This window comes from Colius striatus, chromosome 1 (assembly GCF_028858725.1).
Source record: "Colius striatus isolate bColStr4 chromosome 1, bColStr4.1.hap1, whole genome shotgun sequence".
In the NCBI taxonomy this organism is placed as follows: Eukaryota; Metazoa; Chordata; class Aves; order Coliiformes; family Coliidae; genus Colius; species Colius striatus.
The window spans coordinates 142,482,202-142,506,959 of NC_084759.1; the positions used below are offsets into that span (position 1 = coordinate 142,482,202).

The following is a 24,758-nucleotide window of genomic DNA, read 5'->3' on the forward strand; positions in this document are numbered from 1 at the left end:
GGGCAGGACACTTTCCAGGGCTTTAGAAAGCTTTTCTGCAAAGGTTTCTTCAGGGACAGTCCGAAGGTAGAAAGGAGAAAGAGGTGCAGACAGCGCTGGTGGTGGGGTGCAAGGAGCACTGAGAGGGATGCAGGACATAGAGGGAAGAGCAGGAAGGTGGGGGACACAAACTGACATGCTACGACCACGTTGAGGCTAAAGGAGGAAAACAAAAGTTAAGAATTGAACACTTGGGGAAAAAAAATTAACAACAAAACCAGTAAAAACTATATGAGGTAGCAAAGAAATGCAGACACACAATGACAGGCTCAATACTAATATGTTTGCACGAAGATATGAGAATGCTGAATGAATGCCAACACACTGGGAACAGGCTATGTGCACCTCTGAGGACCCAAGTTTGCCTCTGGTCTCTGAGCAGTGTGGGAAGTTCCCTTGTAGCCTTACAAGAAGCATATGGAAAGCAAAACAGACAAAAGAGAGTATTTTCTCTGGGGCTACTGATGCAGCTCATATCGTGTGTACTCAACAGCATCAAGTAGTCCAACAAAAAAAAAAACAAACCTCAACAGACACTGGTGAGCTATCAAACATTCATTTTTAGCTTAGTGGATGTATGTTTACACATATCATCTCACCCAGTCTCTCTGCTTAGGCATAGCCCTGCCTGTATTAAATGAACTAACTGTATGCAGCTGTCTCTATCAACTACAATGTTACCGTATAAAGTCAAACATTACATGTTCTACAACATGAGTTGTGGAAAAAAAAATTGGTTTAAGATGTGGAAAATCTAGTAACATTAGTCTCAGACAAGGATTTTCCAGTCACTGGGCCAATAAAAGCATCAGGATTTTGTAACCTTGCCACAATCCAGAAGGCCACAGGTCAAAATCCAACCAATTAAAAGAATCAGAATTATGTTTTGGGGTGGGTCAGGTTTTTGTTGTTGTTACTGCCTTTTTGGTGGACTGGTTTGTTGTGGGTTTTTTTTAAGAGAATAGAAAGTTGATGTTTTACAGAGGCAGTCTTTAACTGCAAATTTTCCTTCTCTGAAGGCAATGCCTCTTATGGATGTAATCCACAATTTAACATAAGTGAAATCAAATATAGACCTCCAGGGGAAGAAAAAAAAAAAACCACCTCAAGATACCCAGCAAAGATCTGTTCTGAAATATTTCTGATGGGAGAAAACTAGCTAGACTGCTCAAAAACTTAGGAGCTAGGCATAAGGGAAGTCAAACAGTTAAATAACTACTTTACCCATTATCTTCACCTGCTCCAGGTAGGGCTAGTTACAGATGTAATTCCTGACTCTTAATTTCTCTAAATTGTTCAGAAACATCTCTAGTGATGGAGACTGCAGTACCTAATGTCCTTAATGGTTAGATTAAAGCCTTTCCCAGACAATAATTCCATGCTGAAATTTAGGCATTCTCACACTGACAACTATGTTGTGATCTGATTAGCCTCCGCCAATTTTACAGCAGCTTTTACAGCATTCCTCTCTCCTCAAACTCATACTTCACAGATTCAGCTTAACTATGTCAGTCTTCCCACATAAACCATGTTTTCTCTATTTCTGATGAGGTGGTGTTTTTTGTCATTCTCCTCTGAATTCTCTTCCAAGTCACACTCAAATTTGCTCAAGCAGAGAGTCCATAATAGACTTAGCAGTGGCCAAGAACAGAAGATCTATTTTCATCTAACATGGTGCTTGCCTTTTTCACAACAGTATGATGTTTTTGACCATGTCCAGCTTGTGGTCCAATGTAACCCCTGACTGACTTTGGTTTTTGTTGGCAGAGTTGCTGCTCGGTCAGTTGTTGCTCATCCTGTACTTGTGTAGCTCATTATTCTTGTATGAACCTTGCTCTTGTCCTGAGTGAACTACATTCCATATCTTTTTAAGGTCATTTCTCCATTTGACAATGTCATTTTGACTTGTCATCCTGTCTTCCCAACAAACTGTTTGTAGTTCCTGTAGCACTCTGTTCGTCAACCTCCCGGTAACACTGTCACCATCACAGAGCACAAGCATTTTTAGCAGAACTAAGTAGCTTGATCATACCTCCAACCCTCCTCAGAAGCTTACGGTCTTTCAAACTGGAAGCTGGCCATTCCAAGACAGTGAAATGGCTTCTAGTGCAATGTATACCCACACATCAAACTACAGCTTACCCAGAACAAAAGCTTATTCAGAGGGATTAAAAACTCATGTGATCAAGCACAAGCAGTACCACAAGCTTCAGGTTAAGTGCCTTTGAAAAAGATGGAGATCTTTGCTTGCAAGTGAAAAGATCATATTTCCTAAAAAAACCCTAATAACACCAGTCAATCCATCATAAAACCTAGAGCCACAAGTAGCAAAAAAAATGAAGATCCTCAGTTTTAAATGTCGCATCTTCTCCCTTATGGTATTACTACAATATACCATTATGTCTCTACCTCAGGTTTAGATTTTTATTTGTGTAAAAAAAACAACACACGGGTGACACGGGAACCACTGAAGACAATGTAACAGTAGAAGTTCTACTCCAGAGTTAGAATAGACTTCTGTGTACTCTTAGACCTAAAAAACATACCAAGGAAAAAACATACCAAACTAAAAGGGCAACACAAATGAACATAGTAGGAAAAGTATTTGTGCCCAGTGCAGACTTTCCAGGGAAAAGGAATACACATGGCAACTGATGAGCAAATCAACACAAGCTAGAAAGAAAATTGGGAACAAGGGTGTAGGGTCTTTTCATTCTGGAGTTCTCACATGCAGCATTCTATAACAGTTAAAAAATCTTACCTTCAGAATCTGTAATCAAAACCTCACAGAACACACAGAGCAATTTCATAATTTCTACAATAGCTCAAGTTATTCTAATCCCTTCCTCAAATAAAACACATAATCCCTGGAAACATCATATACACATACACACGCACCACCCTCCCAAGTGAGATTAAGTCCTTACTTTCACCAGACAATCTTGTTCTGAGGACGTTACTTCCATACATAAAAAAACCCTAACCCATCATTCTGCTGAAGTGTATTCAAGGTTAAATAAAAGCTTTAAAGACAAATATGCCTTTGCACTTCCCCCTCCTCGAGAAGACTCAGTCACCTTGCAAAAATAGACCCTTAACCACTCCCATGCAGAATTTGTATCCCATGGCAAATAAACACATGAACAATTGCCTGGCAGACTTTCCTCTCATCTCTGAAGATAAATACAAAACCAAATAATTCCATGCATTTTCAATACTGCAAGTTCTGGCTTACCGCTCCAGATGGCTGATAGCCTCCATGTTGTTGTGACTGCACTTGGCCAACTGAAGCTGCATATCCTTGAACTGCAGCTGTTGAGATTGACTGGTCATGCTGGGAGCCATACGACACAGTCTGTTGACTGCTCACACAGGATTCAGTATAAACAGATGATCCCTGGCCACTGTCAACTGTCCCATCAGCTGCAGAAGTGAAAAAGATCAGCATTTCAAGAACTGCAGTCTTGATTCACAACTTTAAAGATATTACATCGAGTATTAGAGTGATGTTTGTGCCATGTCTTGTGGACCTCTTTATTTTACTTCTCATAGTATTTACGGTGGTTTAAAAAATACCTTACCCCCCCCCCCCCCCCCCTTTCTCAACACACTCATTCCTTACCAATACACTTTTTCTTAACTTCTGAAAAACGTCAGTAGGTTCAGGAGTTCTTTGGAAAGATACTTAATAGTAAACTATGTTTCCCATGAAAGGCTAGACTGGAAACAAACTTAAAATTCTACACTGCTATGAATAATCTCTCAGGACTTCTTAATTAGTATTTTTACTTAATTTTACACAGACATATAAAACAAGTCTGTTGTGTGGGCTGACAGATGCCCCTGATGCGGGCATAGTAGAGACCTTAAAATCCTTATTACCAAAAGTGCAGATAGTAATTTGCTTTCTCACTTCTACATTTTAATACGGAAGTTCTCATCTGCCATCATTATTCAAATACTGATTCAAACATTGGGATGGCAGAAGAAGAAAAGTTAGGAGTGTTAACTCATCTTCTCATGTATAGTATGTAAAACAGAATATGAAGCCTTTTTTTCAGAAAGCAAGTTTACAAGCTGAACTGCTTGCACATTAATCTCACTCCCCAGCTTAAACGTAAGTTACCAAGGATTAAACTAAGTGTTTCTTAGTTTTAGCTCCAGCTACACAGGTGCAAGAGTATACAGCATTCTGCAGGGCTGGAACATACTGTCCCTAGAGGAGGGTAGCAAAAACTAGGACATGCATTCATGTATCAGGTGCCTCAATTCATTTAGTGTATTAAAACAAAGGATCATAACTTTGTGCTAAAACACTGAATTTTGCCAAGACTTGGCTCAGCCGAAGCACCGAAATATGTCTTATTTTGCTGTGTTTTCCAGTGGGTTAATGTTCTTCAGCAAATAGCAATGGCAGACAGCAGCTTCTTACGATATTTACTCCTATACCCACCAAAGGTTTAAGAGACACTAAGAGGGAAAATATGTAAGTGCATGTTTTCTTAAATAAACCAACACACTTACAAAGAACAGATATACTGGGTTGCTGGAATTGCAGTTGTTGGTGTTGATCAGCTTCTGGTTCTTCAGGCTCCACTTGCGTAGAAACTGATGCTGAAGTAGTGGAGACAGGAGCAGTACCAGTGACAGATAGGGTATGCTTTGACCCTGCATGGGAAGCACTTGATGGTTGCTGTTGCTCCAGCTGCTGCTTCTGACTACCTTCTTCCTCAAGTTTCTTCTCCTGTTCTTCTCGCACCAACTGACGCTGCTCTCGCTTTCGCTTAATCAAAGACACCCTGTCCTTGATAGCTTTCGCCATTGTCTTGTGATCCCCTTCACAGACATAGCCAGATTCCACCTGAAGGAGGACATATTCACAGAATTCAGACTGTCATAGACAGCTGCTGTTGTAGTGCTGCAATACAAGCTACCACTCTCTGGCACTAACTTCCCATTCACAAACTTTTGAAGCTGTTTTATTTCTAGACATAAATAACAGTAAATGCGGACTACGTTTCACTGTCAGAGAACACTGGTACTTCCAGTGCTTTGCAAGATCAGCGATACTTACCATTTCCTGTGCTACATCCTCTGGGACATCTCTCTCCAAGTCAAAGGAAAACTCTATTGCCTCGTTATCTTTATATTTGCCCTTGAGTTTTTTGATGTCTTCGATTCGCAGCCATAGTTTAATGGCAATTTTTTCTCCATCATCTTCCTCTGCTAGTTCTACCCGTACTCCAGTCTCTTCTTGGAAGAAAGCATGATTCAAAAGGTCCTTAATAGCATATCTAGCATATTGGGAAAGAATGTAAGAAAGCACACACAGCTGTTAGGTTTCCATAAAACATTAAGGAACATCCTTGCCTGATGATCACCCCAATTTATTTTCTGTACACTTCTCCCATGAATTATTTCATAGCCCATCATTTAAGTTTCTAATTAAAAGCATGATGGAGAAACAAAATGCAACAATGCCACAGACATATGAAAAGAAAAATCAAACATTGGTCAGCAGAAGTGGCAATGTGTTTAAGCCAACTAAACTAAAGTAATACAAAACCTTCAAGAAACAGTTTGGTTTTACTGCATATTAAGATCCAACACACAACTCTTAGTCCCCAAATCAGTACAGTAATCCAAATATTTATCTCGTTTTCTTTCTAGACGTTATTAAAAGCTTCACCTAGTAAATTCAGACTAGATTAAGCATCACATGATTCTTCTCATATTTTTTACTATTTTGAACCACTTCCATTTGCACCGTTTGGCACAATTTGAAGTTTTGTTCTGACAGTGCTAAAAAGACTTATGTTCATATATGCCCAACATTAACAGTAGTAGTCTACAAGATACCCACTTAAATATCGCAAAATTCTGTGCATCCACAAAATTAACTTAAAATGGTTAAAAAAAAGGAAATTGTTCAAGATAAAAACAAATGAAAGATACACATCAACTTAAATACTTAATAGAAGGAGATGACTAAACATCCATGAATTGATAAAACTAGCTCTGAACAGAATCGCAGGAGGCTAGAGGAGGTCAGATAGCTGAAGCATTTTTAAACAGGACATTCAGTAAACACCTATGTAGAAGTAGAAAACAGAAGTCTCACAAATAAGCCACCAGAGCAGCTACAGATTTCCTGTAATGGTGTAAGCTTATCACTTCAAGTAGATGTCATCTTGTACAAAATGTGGGTAAAGATGTGCAGCAAGAAATTAAAAATAGAAAGAGCCCTCAAAATAATAAGCCATAAAATGCCAACAAAATCAAAAGGACAGAAAAAAATTAAAGATTACAGAATAAAAAAAAATCCAATCAAATAATGTAAATACCTGGGAACCCAGAGGGATTGTACTCCACTTTTTTGCTGAGTAGGTCAAAGTTTTAATCAAAGCACTAGAATTTCTGAACAAACTGACACAGATTGTTTGTATACCATTTGCACTTTTTCTGACAATGTCAATTCTCTAAAACAATCATTGAATAAGAATCCATCAAAGAACAGAAGCTGCAGAAGTAATTGGTGTCTCAGCTTTCATTGGGACACAGAAGATGCCGAGAACTAACTGGATTTTTGTCATCACAGAAACTCAGAGAGCAAGTAATACCTGAAAAGTACCTACCTTTCACCTTTGTTTTGCCGAATGCATCCTTCAATTATCTCCTTCACTTCAGGGATTGCTACTTTATCAAAGCTGGCTGGCTTGACACCCTGCAACATACAAGTAACAACAGAGATACTGGAAGGCCCAATTGACTTAACACAATCAAAACTTTACAGACTAATTATCAACAGCTATCTGTCCTCAGTTTCCCATAGTGCAAGTTTTAGAGAAATCTGACCCTAGATTTACTGTTTATCCCTTTGTTATGGAATTTTTCAAACATTCTACTCCTCTCTCCCACTCCTGTCAGCCCATTTCTCAGCTACACTTCCGTAACAAAAGGTTTTGGCAGTTAGGTTCTCAGTTATAAGAGAATCATTTAAGTTCTATAGAAGTTATGCTGGTTGAAGGCAAGTACACAGACTGGACTGAGAATGGAAGGAAATGTTTCCTATGTAACACTAATGCACAAACCCACAAGACTAATTTAACAGTATTCAAATAATTCGACTGCTTCCCAGAATGTTTCCAACATGCTATAATATGAAGCAATGTTGTCATATGCTGATTTTACAGGAAAAACCTTAGACCAGAACAATTGATCCAATTATTACATAACTTGTACAGTGTTAAAAAACAAAAGTAAATGAAAAGACAACTTTCCTCTCCCTTAGCTCTCCCCACAAGACCTACTCACTCAAACTACACATCTGCATCCTATACTCAGTTCAGGAAAATGAGCTTAGCAGTAAAGACCTTGATAAAAGTCCTTCAAAAATGCACAGCCATCTTTTCTCTAATACATGTTAAAGCTACTAGGGGAGAGCAGAATAAAATCTAAGCATGACTGGCTGCTCAAATCAGTAAAGTAGAGGCCAATGAGATATGACAATCTGGGAATTCTGCAAAACACTGCAGGCAGAGAGCCAAGCTTCATCACTTAATCACTGCCGGTATTTCAGGGGCAATTGTCCACAACAGCAAAATCTGTCACTCAATTTTATTTTATTTTATTCAACCTTTTGCTTCAAAGTCTGTATTTAAGACAGCAGAATGAGAAAAGATTAAGACATCCTGTTCAAATTCTGTTACATGAAGAGCTCCCATTTTCAAGCTGAACAATCCTGAAATCATACACTCGATGCATCTGAACCTGTATCACTAGTAAATCACAACTAAACAAAATGTGAAAACGATAGTCTGAGGCACAGAAGCAAACGACACAGTAGTAGGAGTATCATGATTTGTGTCCTAGCCAGAAAGTATTTCTCTCAGTATCCTATATGATGATACTGTTGCCCACCAAATGGGAACATCAAGACTTGAAACTCTGTCAATAAGAGCCTTTGCAACTACAGAACTTCACACAACTGAACACTGAGACTTGATAGTATAATCTCATCTATATTTAGGTACTTTTTCCCTTGACCACACATGGCAATGCATTGACATAGTATTTTCACTACCTAAACTATTTGCTACCACATTCTTCCAGGAGAGGGCACTGTCAACATCAACTTTAACCGATGGAAACACAAGACTCGGAGACACACAACAGTTCAGTATTTAAGTGGACAGTGCTATTTATCACTATGTTTTACAAAGGTGGTGTACCTGGAATTTTTAAAGGGACAAAAATCCCCGACAACCCTATATGAAGATTCATTTTTTCTTCCTGTTACAACAGCATTCCGGTTATCTCTTCTTTTGCTCCAAAATTTGCTCTTAGGAAATTCTAGCAATTGAAATTCACAGAACTCAAGAGTATATTATGACTAGAATAAACCCTGAAACACAGGCTGCCAGTGAATATATGCTTAGTGCTTTTAAAAGCTTCACTTGAACATTAAGACTTCTGGAGATCAATGCCTCCTCTAATAAGAAACTAGACACTGGTTTAGATGGGTAAGTTCAATAATGTAACCAGACCATACCATAAATCTCCAGCTCCCTAGCAGGGCATCGCAGAGCCCTACACTCTACAGGGACATATAAAACTGGTTTTAGCGTTCACTACTGGCATCAAGTACCTGTTCACATGTGTGTTTGTTCATACAGCAGACTCATTAGAGACATTCACCTTTAATTATGACAAGGCTTCAAATGGTCCCAAGAGGTCAGGTTCATGTAGAGATAGATGTTTCTAGACACAATTAAACGCTCCCCATATACACATATGCATATAATGTATTCAATAATTATTTAAATGCTTATTGTTTATATACATGTATCTAAATTTGCTGAAGTTCTACATATCTACCTCTCCTGAAGAGCTTAAGCCCCAGACATGCAGCAGCCTGCACATATGTTCATTTACACTGTGGCAGCAGATGGAAGATGACAGATCTGTAACAATCTCATTTCAGAAAAACTTTAAGCTAAACTGAATAAGACAACTGGTACAGCAAAACACTACCATAAAGCCAGAATGTGAGTTTTCCTCTTAATTATTTTACCACATGCTCTGTTCTTGCACGGAAAAGGTAAAACTCAGAACAGATTTTGAAATTGTGATTCAATTCAGCAATTCTGCGTCTTTCTGTCCTGAAGAAAACTTAATACTTGTCTAAAAATCTTCAGGCCCTACAAAGATTATTTTATAACACCTCACTTTGGGAACTCCAAACCAAGAGTTCAGTTAAAAAGAGAAGGTCCTGCCAGCCTCCTCCAGCACAACTTCTGTGTTCCTAACTGCTCCTCAGAAACTCTGGGTGAATCTCACACTGGGATTTAAAACCAATGGAGGACTCTGTGTCCAAGCAGCTATCCATTTCTCCACTCATTCCACAGCCCATGAGAAGGGTTGCCTATGCTTAGTCTACAGTCCTGGTCAAGCAACCTTTAAGGCAGAAGGTTCAGGCCACTTCAGTACCATTAGCTTTTAAAACATTTTTTTTTCCTCTCCCAGCACTAAAGGAAGTGTTGAACAATTTCATATAACAAGACAGGGAATAATATGAATGATAAAATAAATCAGTGAATCCTTTTCCTCTCAGGGCTGCCCTGACACCTTAACCTGACATCAGGAAAAAAAAAACATATCAAGGACCCGACCTTCGCATAACCTTCATGTGTCCTTAAGAGCACAAGCTGTGTAGCCAAGCAAAAATTCATTAGTGTCTGAACCCAAAGGCACTTGAGTACATATTAAGCCATTCAGTACATCCTGTTTTTCACCATCTACTGCAAGACATTCTTATATGTCTTTCTTGGTCCCCAAACTCCTTTAGAACCACAGGACAACTCAAAACTTTTAAACTACTAATCCTATTTGCCAGTGGCAGTTTAATATGAACTAAACACTCATCTCCCACTAGCATTTTTAATTTAGTTTGCTAACAAATAACAGGCACACATGAAAATCATCATCTCAAGCTACCACGTAAAATAGCATGACCTGGCAGTGCTGCTAGAAGCAACAGTCTCCTCTTCCCATACCCTATTGCTCATACACGCATTTCTACAGCTGCATAATGAAGCAGATCATAGTTTATCAGACTTGAAACAAATCTGACCAAAAAAGCCTGCAGCAGTTTCCAGTGAAATAAAGCTCTCCAATTGGGTTCCCTACACTGCTTCACCAGCTCTCTCAGGCTTACAAAAGGAAAGTGGTAATGCAATAGCTAACAAGGGCAGAACTGTTCCTTCTAAAAGCAGTGCCAAACTAAAATAAAATCCACTGAACACTCACATTTTGAGAACATCTCTAAAGTACAGGCATGCATGAAGGTAGCACAATGCACATGTGATCCAAAACTAAGTACTTATCTTAGTCTTCATGTTCAGCATAAGAAGAGTTTTTATATTTCACTTATCGCAGACATGGTAAAGTCTGGAATTTTATCAGTTTTTAATCAGGTGGAAAAAGTATTTTTGAAAATATAATATCCATGTGTAAATGAGTATTTGATCCATGAAAGGCAAGTTCATTATTCTTCAAAGCATGAGATCTTCAACATACTTTAAACACCAAAATATAAGCTACCCAGAACACTTCACTATTTTTGCCTAGAAACACGTAGTATTTCACACTAATTAGATCAGCAGACTACTGGGTCAGTGGTTTAGAGATACCAAAAATATAATTTACTTGATAAGAGAAGGTACGATCAGTGCTGTATAATTTTTATAGCAAAGAAAAAAATTAAGAAAGAGAAAGCATTACAAACCCTCAGCAATCTTAAACTTTTTAAAAAGTTAAACTTGGAACACCACCACATAGAAAACAGCAGAAGCAATGCATGTTCCAGCCTTGCTGTTCAGGATTTAAATCTACATTTAAAAAATTACAGGGGAAAAAAGTACAGTCAAGTTTAACTGCTGAAGATCCAAGAAATGTAAATGTAAAGAAGTTCTCCAGATTTGTCAAAGAGTTCTGATTCACCCCAACAAGTCCTTTCCTGCGCCTACACACACCTTTCAGCACTGGAACTCTTACTTACCTCTTTAGTGCAATCCTTGTGAGAGCAGCAACAGTGGGAATTAACAATTACAAATATGGGACAGATCTCTCTTTTTGTAAAATCCATCAGGAAAAGAGACACCACACACTCCCTCAAAAGAGTTCAATGCTAGTCTCCGATGGGATTCCACTAGGCTGTGGACTTAGCGCACAGCAGAAGGAAAGCAGACATCAAATCTAGAAGGGAGCATTGTTTTATGTTTGACACCTTTTGTTCTTTTCCAAGTCCAGTGCAAGAGGCTCCATAGATTTGAGCTTAATATCTGCGTTTGCCACTCAAATACTGAATAGAAAGAATCAGTGTAAGCAAGAGGTAAGCGTGTCCTATTCTACCCATCCAGATGGCTGTAAGGAAGAGGAAGAAGAGGCAGCACAGGGATACTTTACTTCTTGCATGTTCCCGCCTCCCTGCTTGGCTGCTCTGCCCATTCTCCGCCCAGCTTTTCTGCAGTAGTTTAAGGCTACATGTAGGATCATCACCCAGTTCACTCCTGTTGCAGAAGTACACTTTAAATAGAGGGGAACACGTTGGTCAGTGTGTTGTTCTGACCCAAGGTTGCTGGCTCTGGTTTTGTACAGTTACATAAGTATACATACATCTGACCACAATTTACTCCTAACGAAACACAAGTCCCCACTAGGACAATATAACCTATTTCACCTCCCTCTTTCCTGAAAATCACGTTCTCTACCATTGGCAACATCATTTGCTTTCCTTTTGCTGCGTGCTTAAAGAAAAGGAACGTGAAGGTGATTTTCAAACTGCTAGACAAAGTTGGAAAGCTGCACGATTTTTGTTTTATGCCACATGTGCACATTAGTCCACAGAGCTGTATTTTCTAATACCTTTTGTTAGACTCCAAACCTAAACCTGAAGTGTGACATCTTTTTTTTCTGCACCTCCTAGTATCTACTTTCAAACACTCATTGTAAAACTTGTTAGCTCATTTGTTCACAGCTTCAGGGCTTTTGGGATTTCTTTAGAAGGACCTAAGGAGCAATGCTAAGAAAAGATCACGTTTACTATTTTAAAGAGTGAAGCAGGCAAACGAATCTTGACAAACTAGTGATAGTAACTTGTGATAAAATTCCATTTCAGATTATGAAGATCACTTTTTACTCCAAAATAACAGGCTACGCTCCTCAAGTATACCAGAATTATACTAGTGTTGGTGTCAATAACATACAACATCAATGCAGCAAAAGCAATACTTTTTGATCCTTTGCTGGACATATTCAAAATCCCCTCCACACACTGCTGTGAAGCTTTAGAAGAGTCAAGGGGGAAAAGGAACATTAAAGATCCTGCTATGCTGACTGGCCTTCAAATTGCTTAGCCAGACATTCTATAATCCCCCCGAAAATGAACTGTTGATAATCACCTCTATTTTAACAGTGCTTACTAGTATCATGAATAATATGTTAGAATTTTGCTTCCCATTGTTTATATTTTTTTTAATGTTATAGTTGCACTCAAACCAAACAGACACTCTACAGTCAAAGCAAATCTAGTTCACTGGAACAAAAAACTAATCTTTTGCACACCTAACTAAGGCTACACTTTTCTGTGGTACCCTGAATGACCTGTAAAGAACATTAAATGTTTCAGGTTTTAACAAGAACAGAGTTTACCTGTCCCAGTCTAACCACAATTCCTGCTTGTCTCTTTCAAAGGGGCTATAATTGCAGAACTTGAAAGGAACTCTACCATAACTGATTAATTAATCTCCTCACAGAAAACTGCTCCTACAATGCTGTCCACAGGCTAATGGAATCAGTAGCAAAGTCAAGTCACACAAACAAAGCAATTAAAGTCTCTATATTTGCTTTTTGCTAAGTTGTTACCATTCTAGCTTGAGCCAGTTCCAGGCTGCCACAAACCATTAATTCCTGGAATTTAGACAGAGCATATGATTCCAGTAGAAAACAAGCCAATGATACTACCTCCTTCCCCATAGTCTCAAAGAAGCCCTCAGGCAACAGCATATATGGCATTTAAATTGGTTTATCCCATGATCTTCTAAACTTCACCACCTGCTATTAGTTACTTACCTAGCCCTCAAAACCTACATATTTAACCATTTCACCACCTTTTTCCATCTCTGATCCTCCTCCTTAATCCTGTTGTCTGTTCCAAAAATAATCTTTCAGATTTAGTTTGCTCTTTATTTCACACAGAGTACACCCATACTATTTGATAATGTTCATCCCAGTCCTTCCTTTTCACAATAGGTATTAGATTGACTTCATCTTAAGCTTTAGTTCAAGAGAGATGTGGGCTGCCTACAGAAAACGGATATTACTGGGTTTTGTTAAAAAGCAAGCTGGAAAAGTTGAGACTGCAAGAAAAAAACAACACAACACATTTAACAGAAGGGAAAAAATTAGCTTCTTTGATTTCAGTATTTTCATAGCAATTAATTCTGCACAATTGATTATTCTGCCAAGAATTAAATCAGTAAATCCTGCAGAATAAGCTCTGCGTTAGATCAGTATCCTAACAGAGTAAATAGCATTACTGCAATACAAGCAGTGGGAGCAGATGAAAGCTTCCAATATGAGCTTGAGTTAGCTCATCAGGCACTATTTAGACTAGGACAGACTTACTTCTCTTCTGATCAAAACCAATGACTACACATTTTGAAACCGGTATCTTTTGAACTTGACTGATCTACCATCATTCAGAACCAATGCCCATCTCAGCTATTTAAGAGCTCTGTGTCACTGAAGCAACTTAACCAGTTGGTCTTCCCTTTCTGCAATGCAGGTGTGCAAGCAATCAAAGTGCCACGATTCCTACATTTCTCCAGATGACTTGAAATAAATAACCATGCATGCCCAGATTTCACAAATACATTGTAAATACAATAGATGTGCTATAGTATTTACAGAGATCTGTATGCTGCCATCTGATCGCAACTTAGAAACTCTTTTCCTCCTCAATTTGACCTACACTCAAACAATTTGAGGTATTAAGAAACAAGGCCTGTCAGTAAAAAAAAAATCCCAAACATATATTATTAAAGCTGTTATACACACATGCTATATTTGTATTTTGATTCGCATGCTCACACTAGCTGCTTATTCCTAAAGTCTGTGAGGTTGCTTAAAAGAAGCACCTAGTCATTCGTACAGGAATCTTTGGTAAAAAGGATAAAATAGGCTCCTTATTTGACTACACATCGCTCCCTGTTGCCTTCACATTTGTATTCTACAACTGATATCCACACCTAGGAGCCACAGGACACTGACAAAGGCTGCTTAATCAGCTACTTGGCCAGTGAACATCATATTTCCGATTATTGAAGCCAAAGAATCTACAGCCTTAAACACCTTGAAATATTTGTGTAGTAGGCTACAGTTCTCTTGCTCTGTTTCCACAGAGTTGTTTGAACAAGAACTAGTCATAAGTCTTCCTAGAAATCTTTCCCTGCTAACCTTTCCAACAGTCTCTAGTAAAAGGCTGTAACAAAGTAAAAACCCGAAATCCTTGTACTTGTGGTAATACTGAAACTCAACTTATGCTATACACTACTGCTGAATAGATACCATGCCTTACAACAACCCTACCAACTAATTTTCTAGCCCAGCACACAAGGCATTTTGAGTTTTCACTTTAGATATGAAAATTCACTGCACTTCAGTACCTCTGAATCAATAAAAACATCAATCTGTTTCAAAAGTCCTTGTGATTAGCCAGGCAGATGGTTTTAGTTAAAAATTAGATCAATCACAATTACTGTAACTGTAGCGATTCTAATGAATATAAGTAGTTACTCAAGCTCTACACAACAGGAAATTTTTTAACTACAAGGCTGGACACAGTTCTTTAGCATATCTCTGGCAAAATGAATACTGATACACATAACAGTGAAATAGGTCTTGTCTAGAAACACACAGTATGAGGACAGAATTCTTCTGAAACAATAGTAAAGTCTGATTGGACAAGCAGAATAAGCACTAACTTTTGTTATTCTTACACAATAGCACAAAGTAAGATCAGTTTAATCTACTAGTCACAGCTCTCTAAGCTCACACTTAGGAGGAGGGATGCTGCTTCTGTCATCCAAACAAGAACATGCAGTAGTGAGTATCTTGAGCTAACTGAACAACCCTTTGCTTTATTGGGACTTCAGCCTGGAAATGGCTTTCAAGAAAAAAAGCATGCAGACATGCCTAGACACACATTTCAGTGCTATAAACGGCCACAGTGACACAATACTAAAAGTGTCTTCTATTTTCAGTATGGAAAATACATTTTTGAAAAATCAAATTAGTTACATTCTCTGCTTTAATGGGATATCATTTTGATAGAAAAACACCATCTAGTACTCATTTTTAAAGACAAGTACAGCAACAGTAACTCAAAAGCCACATATCAGTTCCAACGGACTTTGAACTGAATTTAAAAGAATGATCCAACATGGGCCACAAAACATATTTGGTATCAGAACTACCCCTTAGAAGGAGATATCTACTAGAAGGCCTTGAATAATGTTGCAGATACTCAAAAGAGCACACAATTTAGACAATGCACCAAAAGTCATTCCCCTTTATTTTATTACTTATTCTAGTAGGAGTGAAGGACTTCTACTTGTGTACCAAATAATCCAATAGTTTCAGAGGGTAATCCTAAAAAGTATCCCTGCTATTTAGAAAGTTTTATAATGGTGGCAATGGGTGGCAAGGCAGAAATATGGGTCTGAAAAAAATTTACATTAAAACCAAGTCACAATCTCATAACACTAGGAAGCGCTTCTAAATACTGAGAAGCAACAGCCTTTTTCTCTAGCATCAGAACATGCACAGTAAGTAATACAGTCTCATGTATATACATTTTAGTCTGTTGTGTCTCTTGTGGAATAAATTCTATCTGCAAAATCATATCAGCTTTGGCGATCTTTGGTCTTCTAATACACGAGCAAACAAAAGCAGTCAAACAGGCATACATGAGGTAACTGTAAAGGGTTCATCTAAAATTTTGATGGGAGTTCTGACTTACAAATCACAATCATCTAAAAGTAACCTATTATTACTCAACATGCCTGTGAGCCTCCACAAGACTAAAACTTCCCTAGACTTATCCCATTCCTATTCTCACACAGCTATAGCAGTACAGTTGGCAGGACAAGAAATAGCAGCCAATGCATTCTTAATGTCAGTATTTTTGACTAATGGCACTATACTGACAAATAGCATTGAGCTATCAGTCTCCCCACAGTAATGCTTCAGTGCTTCATTAATGGTTCTCACCACACTGCAAAGGCTGACATTTTAACAAACACCATCTCTGTTCCTAAGAGCCACCTTCCTGTCGCTTCTTAAATTAACCTAAGTTCACATAAAATCTAACTAGATGTCAGTACAGGTCAGAATACTAAACGTTATCACCATTTCAAGAGCCCTGATCCTGCACAAATAACAAACTTCCCAAATTTTCAATGTATATCGTTTACTCAGTATTCTGTAAACTTGTTTAGGTTTCTAAAAACATATTTGGAAACTGCAAAATAGCCAAGTTTTAGAATTTCAGATTTTAAAATACATTAAAATTTTATTTCATGCAACTCCACCTACCATACTCCTACCCTCTTTTTAATTCTTTACCATTTTAAAAACAATTTTTAATTGGATATCTTAAGAGACATTCCAGGTTCAGGAGTGAACAATATAAATAAGAAATACCTCATTTCAATTCAAACCAAGTTTGTTTTACAACATCAATATTGACAAAATGGTTTTAGCTATAATTTAGAAGCTTTCAATGCTCAATAGTAGAAACACCTCGAAGATCAACTCATAAAATGAGCTACTTTTCGAATGGAATTCAGTTGAGCCTTTTCCTTCCAGCTTCAGATATTGTCTGCCTCAGCTGTGGGAAACACACAGGCTGTACATCTCTGCGTTCAAGTTGATTTCTGCTTTTCCTTATTTACATCATTGTCACTTCTCACAGAGGACTTTGAATCTAACATCTGAAACTTCTTAAAATACTAACGCTTCAAAACCTTGAATTCTCATCTTCCATTTTTAAGGCTATATATTTCCAAATTGATGACTCAGTGAACGAACCTCCACTAAGGAAGATTCTTCACTCAAAGGTGCTTACAACTGAGTAGAACAGCTACAAAGAGGCAAAGGGTAGAAGTTTAAGTATTCTTTGGTCCACGCAGTGTGATGCAGAAGAATTACGTCTCTAATGTGCCATTTTTCCCATTGAAAACTTAAACTTGAAGTTTCTTCTGTCTATAAATATAAAAACTTGAAGTTTCTTCTGTCTATAAATATAAGAGTTTGCCCTTTCTTACAAATAATCTGTGCTTGGTTGAAGGTTCATGGTCTTTCACCATCTCCTTCAATGAAAGACTACCAACTCTGGGGGTTACACTTCTTCCTACTTTTCCATTGATTTTTTTTTTTTCCCAAGGCTTTTTTCTGTTTGAAAGAGACACCCAAGTTATCTGAACCAAACAAAGAAATCAAGCTATTCACAGTAACGAAATAGTTTTATGTATGCCTAAAAAAGTCACATATTGCTCTGAGAAATCAAAAGACAACATACATTAACGTTTTTTAAGCACCACAAGTAAAATTAACCATAAGTCTGAATGGTAAATATTCATATTTGCAGCCTAGGACCCCTCAGGAGGAATTTTAAGAAGGGCTGGGATACTTTGCCCATTTGCCAACTACTTTACTAGAGATGCAGCCTGGACAATTATGATGCCTAACTTTTAAGACACTCAAGAGGATATTAATTTCATCTCAATTGATCAAACTGCACTGCTTTGTAACTGTCTGGTTTCTAGCCAAGAAAATGACCTTCACTCTAACCACTGAGCTTCAGTTCCCACCAGTTAAGGAAATTAAGGACTTTTAAACCAGTTAGACACTGCCTGGTCAGGTTACTCATTAGGTACCTTGTTCCCTTGGGCCTTTTTTTAAGCTCTGTAGAACAGAGAAGAAAAATGTTGTACCCACTCTGTGGAACATTTCAGTACAGAACAACCTTTCTTTTTTTAAGTTAAAATGCCTTTTTTTTTTTTTTTTTTACCTTCTCACCTTAAGGCCAGCTCAGAAGCCAGAGATTTGTTTACAGAGAAGACTCTGGACTTCTGGTGAAAGCAAATACAAGCGCAAAACTTCACTTTGTCCAAGTAAGCATGAAGAAAATTAAGTACAGTATACCAGTCCATCAGGACAACTTAAAAGGTAAGTTGATATAAGAGAAGGGGGTAAAGAAGAAAAGGGAGTTTTTCTGCTCATACTCAGCTGATTTGTACATTTGAAACTGAGGATAGACAATTTTTTTTCAGTGAACATGTTTAGATTTTTATGTTAGCGCTACATGTACAAGAATGAGACAAATCCGCATAATAAATCCATTGTCTTCATAGTAGTCTTAGGACTGGTTAATCACCTATAAAATTTAAGACTTGGGACATTGAAGAGATTGAATAATCAGTACCTCTACACACTTAAAAGTAATCTCTTTTCTGCAAAAAGAAAGTTTGAAGAAAACAGTGTAGAAGTAACTAAGGTCTATACTATATTTGTGAGTAGTGACGGCAATATGAGCAATTAAAAGACAAGCTAGCTTTTGAGGCAACTGCGTGGGTCACATCAGTCGCACCAGAGGCTGAGACAAAGCAGCTGAAGCTACTGCAGTTAGTTATGACTTCACTGCATTGCTTCCCAAAGAGACTAAATTAAGAAATCATACTTAAGATGTCTGTTCTATAAATATCTGTTTTTATTTAAATGTACACTTAGCCCATTTCAAGTACCTGCTGTGACAAATTGTTTAATTGAAATATGCAAGGAACAGGTCAAAGAAAGAATACCAGTTTCCACTGAGGAATTTAAGTCAGAGAGGGAAACCTTCCTGAATTTTACCAAGATTTACACTCCCTTTCTGTGCAAGTGAGTATGTAATAGAATTACATGCTTTGATTACATTTTGCATTGGAACTGTCTGTGTTGCTTTGACATAGTGCAGAACTGGAAAAAAAAAGGTGGGACACATTCCCTAAAATCTAGTAGTGTATCACAGACTGAGAAAAAAAATAATATCATAGGAATAGACAAGGCTACCTTAATAGTGTGATTTATTTTCAATTAAAGACTTAAGATGTTTATTTCTGAGGCGAAGCAGGCAGGAGTAAGTACCCACTGGATGCATCCAGTCCCAGCTGAAGAGTTATACTGCTTAAGCCTCAAAGGAGATTCTCACTCCCCCATTCTACCTTCAATAAGCAAACATCTCAGGAGTTGCAATTTCTTTAAGTGCCAACTACTAATTTATTTGGAACCATTTCCAAAGAACAGCAGAGGATAGTTTCAATGAAAAAAACAGTTCCTTAAGGCAACATTGTACCCTTATGATTTAATGGAAACAAAGAGGAAGGCTATGCTTCTTTATACTTGAGGGACAAGACATGTAGATTTCATTTCCTTTTCTAAAGGAACTGCTAGTGAAAGGGTCTAGACTTGCTAGAGAACAGAAGTACAGACAGAGTTCAACATTCTGTCAAACGTCTGCTGCATTCCTTACCAGGACGGTAAACCTTAGTTCATCCTAACACCTTGAGCCTTACAAATCGTAGACAGTCATTTTTTTAAGCCAGGCATTTACCCAGACTCTGATATTAATCAGAATTCTTCTTTCAAAGTGAGCTAGAAAACCAATTTAATTGCATTTCTGTTTCTTGGGCCAGTGAAAGTTGGAGAATTATACCCCAGCACCACTTTAAGGAAAAACAAGAACCTCCCAGTAAGACAAGGTAGACAACATAGACAAGCATCTTGTGAACAGCAGGCTCATGCAGCAGTGCTATTATCTACAAGAAGCAACAGTAAGTGTCTGGGCTAAAAATGGTCTCATGTCTAGGAGGAACTTTAGCCTCTAGATCTGATATCTAGACTTTTGCTTACCTAACTGTATTATTTAATCAGAACATTGCTTCCAACCATGAGGTAAGACCCTGAACAGAAGAGGCAGAACATATCACTGAATATTCTGAGCAATCCTGCAAAACACCTCAACTCAATGCTACAGTATCTGGGCATCAGCTAGAGCAATCTTTATCATAAAAGGTGTAAGGCCAAAATGCCATGTGGCTGAAGGCCATCCTAAAACAAACAAACAAACCAGACTAATGCACTGTTAAAATGGGAGAAAAGAATGTAAGCTGGTAGTATCAGTCCTGAGAGGACACCCTGGGCATTAACATATCTTTACAGGATTCTGTCCAAAGCAATAGCAAAGACTTAAGCTAATGGAGCAAGTCTGCTTCTTACTAAGCCAAATAGTTACTGCAAAGAGGCTGAAGGAAATCAAATAATTTAAATACATATTGCCTGCACTGTGGGGGGCTACACATTTTGATCTTATGGCCTTTAGGGTTTCAGTGTTTTTACGCTCCCACATGACATGATCCTTCATGACTGTCACTAGTACATCTATTGTCTTTCCCTCTTTGTCTTGGTGTATGCATCTAGATAAAATAATCATTTCATTTAAGGATGAAACAGCTACATGCCTAAACATGCCTAGGAATATGGCAAACTAAAAGGTGGAAATGCAAATGTTAAACAACTTTCAACAAACCTCATTCGCCTCCAATATACACTAGAAGTAAATACTTTGGTAAGCACTGTTAAGAGAGTTACCTACAAAAGTTTTCTGACTTCACTCTGTTATTGATAGTTCACACCCTATCCTTTTAAGTAATGTATTTCTCAACTAGTTCACCCTGCATACATTGTCTAAACTTCTTAAAACTCCTTTGAAATGAAAGAAATGCTAGTTCCTTTAATAGAGAGCTATGGACAAGAGCAGAGAACTACATGGCTCTTTTTCACATTGATTCACAGAGTGGTAAAAAGAATACAAAGGGTATTTTATTTCACTTTCATAACGTGGTTCTGCTTTTCACATTGTACAAGAAATCCTGAATTCCCCATCATCAATTAAGACAGGTTTGTGCATTATTTCCAGATAATATTGTCTTTTCTTACTTGAAAGCCTTTCTTTAAAGATATTCACATTTTGTTTGTGGTTGGTTTTGGTTTTTTAAACCAAATTGCTTTGCAGACAACAATGAAATAAATCCAAATATACCAAAGCACAGTCTTTTATTCTCTGTCTAGAAGCAGATGAATGTACTTTTTTTTAACCTTCCTGTCCTTTGCTCTTCCTGAAAGAAAACAACATTTCCTAAGTGCATTTTAGCGCTCTCAAGCAGTAGATGAAACAGCAGAAACAAATATTCAATTTAATTAATGTTTGAACTGCCAGCAGTAGAGTAGAAGGTAGTGTGTTGGACAGACTGAAAAATTACCAGTGTTTCTCATCCACCTAGAAGTTTGATAGTCAACCAAAAAAAATGGGGAGAAAGAAGTATTGAGCACAATAAACAAGTGTTAAGCTGACTCCTTGTAAGCCTCTAGCTAACTTTGTCTGCTACAAGCCCCTAAATTTGTTAAGTACTTCACAGACCTGAGAAGACAGCTCTTTAAGATTTGGGGACTTCTAAGTCCAAAATTGTTGCAAAAGCCGATTCTCACCACAGCCCAGTTCCTAGCACTTTTTAAGGAATGAGCAGGGCAGTTACACATTAGGTATCTGTTCTGCAAAAAAGCGCCTATCCAAATTATGCTGCTTTGTCTCTGGTCAAGACATACACATAAGAATAGGAAGATGTACCACTAAGACTGTGTTGGTAAGATACTGATTGCAGATCAGATAATGCTGTAAGCAGAGTAAAAGCTAGCAAACTCTTGGTTTGCCTCTCTATTTGGAGAAAATCACAGGTAAGTCTACCAATATGCAAAAAAGTCTCTGCATGTGTGTGTACATATATGTATACATAGACTTAGTCTAATGTGTGTTCAAAAAAACCAATGTCCTCCTGTACCTCTCCAACACTGGTCTTCAAAAAAAGGCATATTCTTTTATCTCACCAAGCCTTCCTTCAGAATTCATTCCCTCTGACATAACAAACTTTCCTTCCACATTTGTAAGTCATGAATTATATCCACCTTTTGTATTCTGTGGCATTACTTTTCCAAAGTCAAGCAAATAATTTATTAAATCTGCAACTTCACCAAGACAATATATACAAAAAGATTAATAGGAATTCATTCACCAACAGATCAGAGAAAGAGGTAAGGTTCTTCCCTTCCTTTGCACCTACACACTGGTATTCTGAGAAATCCAATACAAGTTTTTTACTTCCCCAAGTGGTCACCTCACTATTCTTTCTGAATGCTTAGATCAGAAGGTTGAACATGTGCAGTTTGGTTTACTGTACTAGTTATTTTCCTCACAACACTGTTTTAGAGACCACAAAGTAAATATAACCACACCCACAATGAACATTTCAAACACTACAGTTGTGCTTCTTATGTTCAAGGTCTGTAGGTTCCACTTTGTTTAGTCAGATTGGCAAACTCAAATCTCTTGCTTGCTTTCTCAGCCTTATTTGGTTTCACATAAAATGCCTCCACCACCACCAGTACACTTACCAGCACGTTCCAGGGTGGAATACCTTCCTGCTATTTATCAAGTATTTCCATTGCATAATTATAAGAAGTGTACTTGACACACAGTAACTAAGGGCCATTTAGAATGCAGTAAACTATTAACTTAAAATCACTCTAGGTGATTTGCCTTGGCAGTTAGTTAAGCCAAAGTGCTTTAAATTTGTGATTCAGCTTTACTTCAGAGAATAAAGATACCAGCTAATCCTCAAGACTGAAATATTCCCACCACCCCTCTAGTATATTAGAAAACAATCTATTATTTGAATGCAGTTTCTTGTTTGCTTTTGTTTTTTTAAACCCCATGCAATGCCTTCTTTTATACTGAAGGAAGAGTACAAACACATGCAAAATTTCCATTTGCACATTTTACACGCTTCTGACAGACTGTTTGGTAAGCTGAACCATCCTATACCTTTCCACCTATCCTCCAAAAACCTTGCCAGCTTGTCCTTTCCCCCCCACACACATACTCATACAGTGCCATACTACTCAGCTATACTCCTTTGCTGCTAACAGTAGTAGCCCTAGAATCAGTACTGGGGAGGGACTTACACTGGTCACTCGACGGTAGATCTGCGCAGCATTTTGGCACTCGGAGTAAGGATACTCAGACGTGGCCATCTCTAGCATACACATCCCAAAAGCATACACATCAACGGATTCATCATATTTCTCCTCATACATCTCGGGGGCCATGAACTCTGGGGTACCTTAAATTAAAAGAACGATTCAGACTCTAAATGTCTCAAAGCGAGAAGAGGCTGCTGGCGTTACTCACCGCAGGAGGAAGCGGATGGGCAGACCTGTGAGACAAGAGAAAGTGGAGGCAAAAAGAAGAGGAAGGAAACCCTTAGTCACTCTGTTGCATCAACATACTTTGTGAGTCTTCCATTGCAAGGCCTTTATGGAATAAGAATGGCATGAAAGGACTGATGCAATTCCTATATTATGTGTGTCAGTTAATACAAGTACCAAAGCAGACTGAATCAGCTTGGCATCAAATGGAGGGCAAGGGACGAGAGAAGAGGGGAAAACTGCAGACTAGCCATAGGCTGCAAACCAAGTACTAAGGACAGTTAAGGCACTTACCTTTTCTACCTGTAAGAAAGGAGGTACATTAAACCTTGTTTCAAAAATTACCTGACTGCCCTCTGCTGCAAAAGAAGTAGTATTGGTAAGAGCCCACAGCTAGTCTCTGACTTGGTGCTCTCCACCTACTTTTTGAAGTAGAATGGTACAGGGAAGGCCTTGCAATGAAAAACTCTGTTGTTACAAATACACGCCTTCATGGAAAAAAGGATAAGGAGTAATTTTCTGCAAAAGGCCACTCACCAGAGCCCTTTTCTTCATATACTTACCTTCCCACCTGCAGTATATTTATAGGCCTACTGCAGATACAGGCATTAGTGAGGGACATCCTATAGTCAAAAAAAATACTCAGAAATACAGAGAGATTGAGTTACAGGCATAGAGCGTGAGATTCAACAAGTCCCATTTAAATAGTGTGCAGAAAATGATTGCCCAGTGAAGCATCACAGCATCCCCTCCGTAAGCAAAGGGACTGCATTGGATGATCAGATTTACTTTAAGCCAGAAATGTAAGTTTGCTTTTTGTAAATTTAAGCACAGAATTATTTCCTGCAGACACCAGATTCAAGACAGTTCACACATAATTTAGTAGCCACACTGCTTGTTTTCACCACATTAAACCAAAAAGTGAAAATGTAATTGCAGTCATTTATCCAAAGGCCAACCACTAGCAGACAGCTAGATACGAAGAGGTAATTTTACAGTGTTAAGGTTGAAGATAAAAAAAGTGTACCTAAGAAAAATTTGTGGACATTGTATAGTTTTCTTTCCTTATTAATACTTTGATCTGGTTAAGAAGCAGGAAATATTTCAGCAACAGCTTGCAAGACAATTTACAGGTGTAAACCATTGATCCCATCCAGGAATATAGTATAGGACTGTTGAGTAATACTGCATTTTAGCAAGCAATAAATACTGGGAGTGAAAGCAACTTCATTCCCTGTAGTCTATTCACCCAACTGTAAAAACAAAGCTGATAAAACCATTTCTTTTAAGAATTCACA

At 38.0% G+C, this 24,758-nt stretch overlaps 1 protein-coding gene across 9 annotated transcripts in view; it reads right to left on the reverse strand.

Annotated features, from left to right (window-relative positions):
* The window catches only part of WNK1 (WNK lysine deficient protein kinase 1), a 106,722-nt gene that overhangs the window by 40,844 nt on the left and 41,120 nt on the right, over positions 1 to 24,758 (reverse strand). For all 9 annotated transcript variants that reach the window (XM_062010056.1, XM_062010092.1, XM_062010032.1 and 6 more), the window contains 5 exons: positions 23,218 to 23,375; positions 6,675 to 6,763; positions 5,114 to 5,333; positions 4,564 to 4,900; positions 3,275 to 3,462 (listed from right to left, as the gene is read on the reverse strand). In XM_062010056.1, coding sequence (XP_061866040.1) covers positions 3,275 to 3,462; positions 4,564 to 4,900; positions 5,114 to 5,333; positions 6,675 to 6,763; positions 23,218 to 23,375 — 992 coding nt within the window. The remainder of the gene's footprint in view (positions 1 to 3,274; positions 3,463 to 4,563; positions 4,901 to 5,113; positions 5,334 to 6,674; positions 6,764 to 23,217; positions 23,376 to 24,758) is intronic.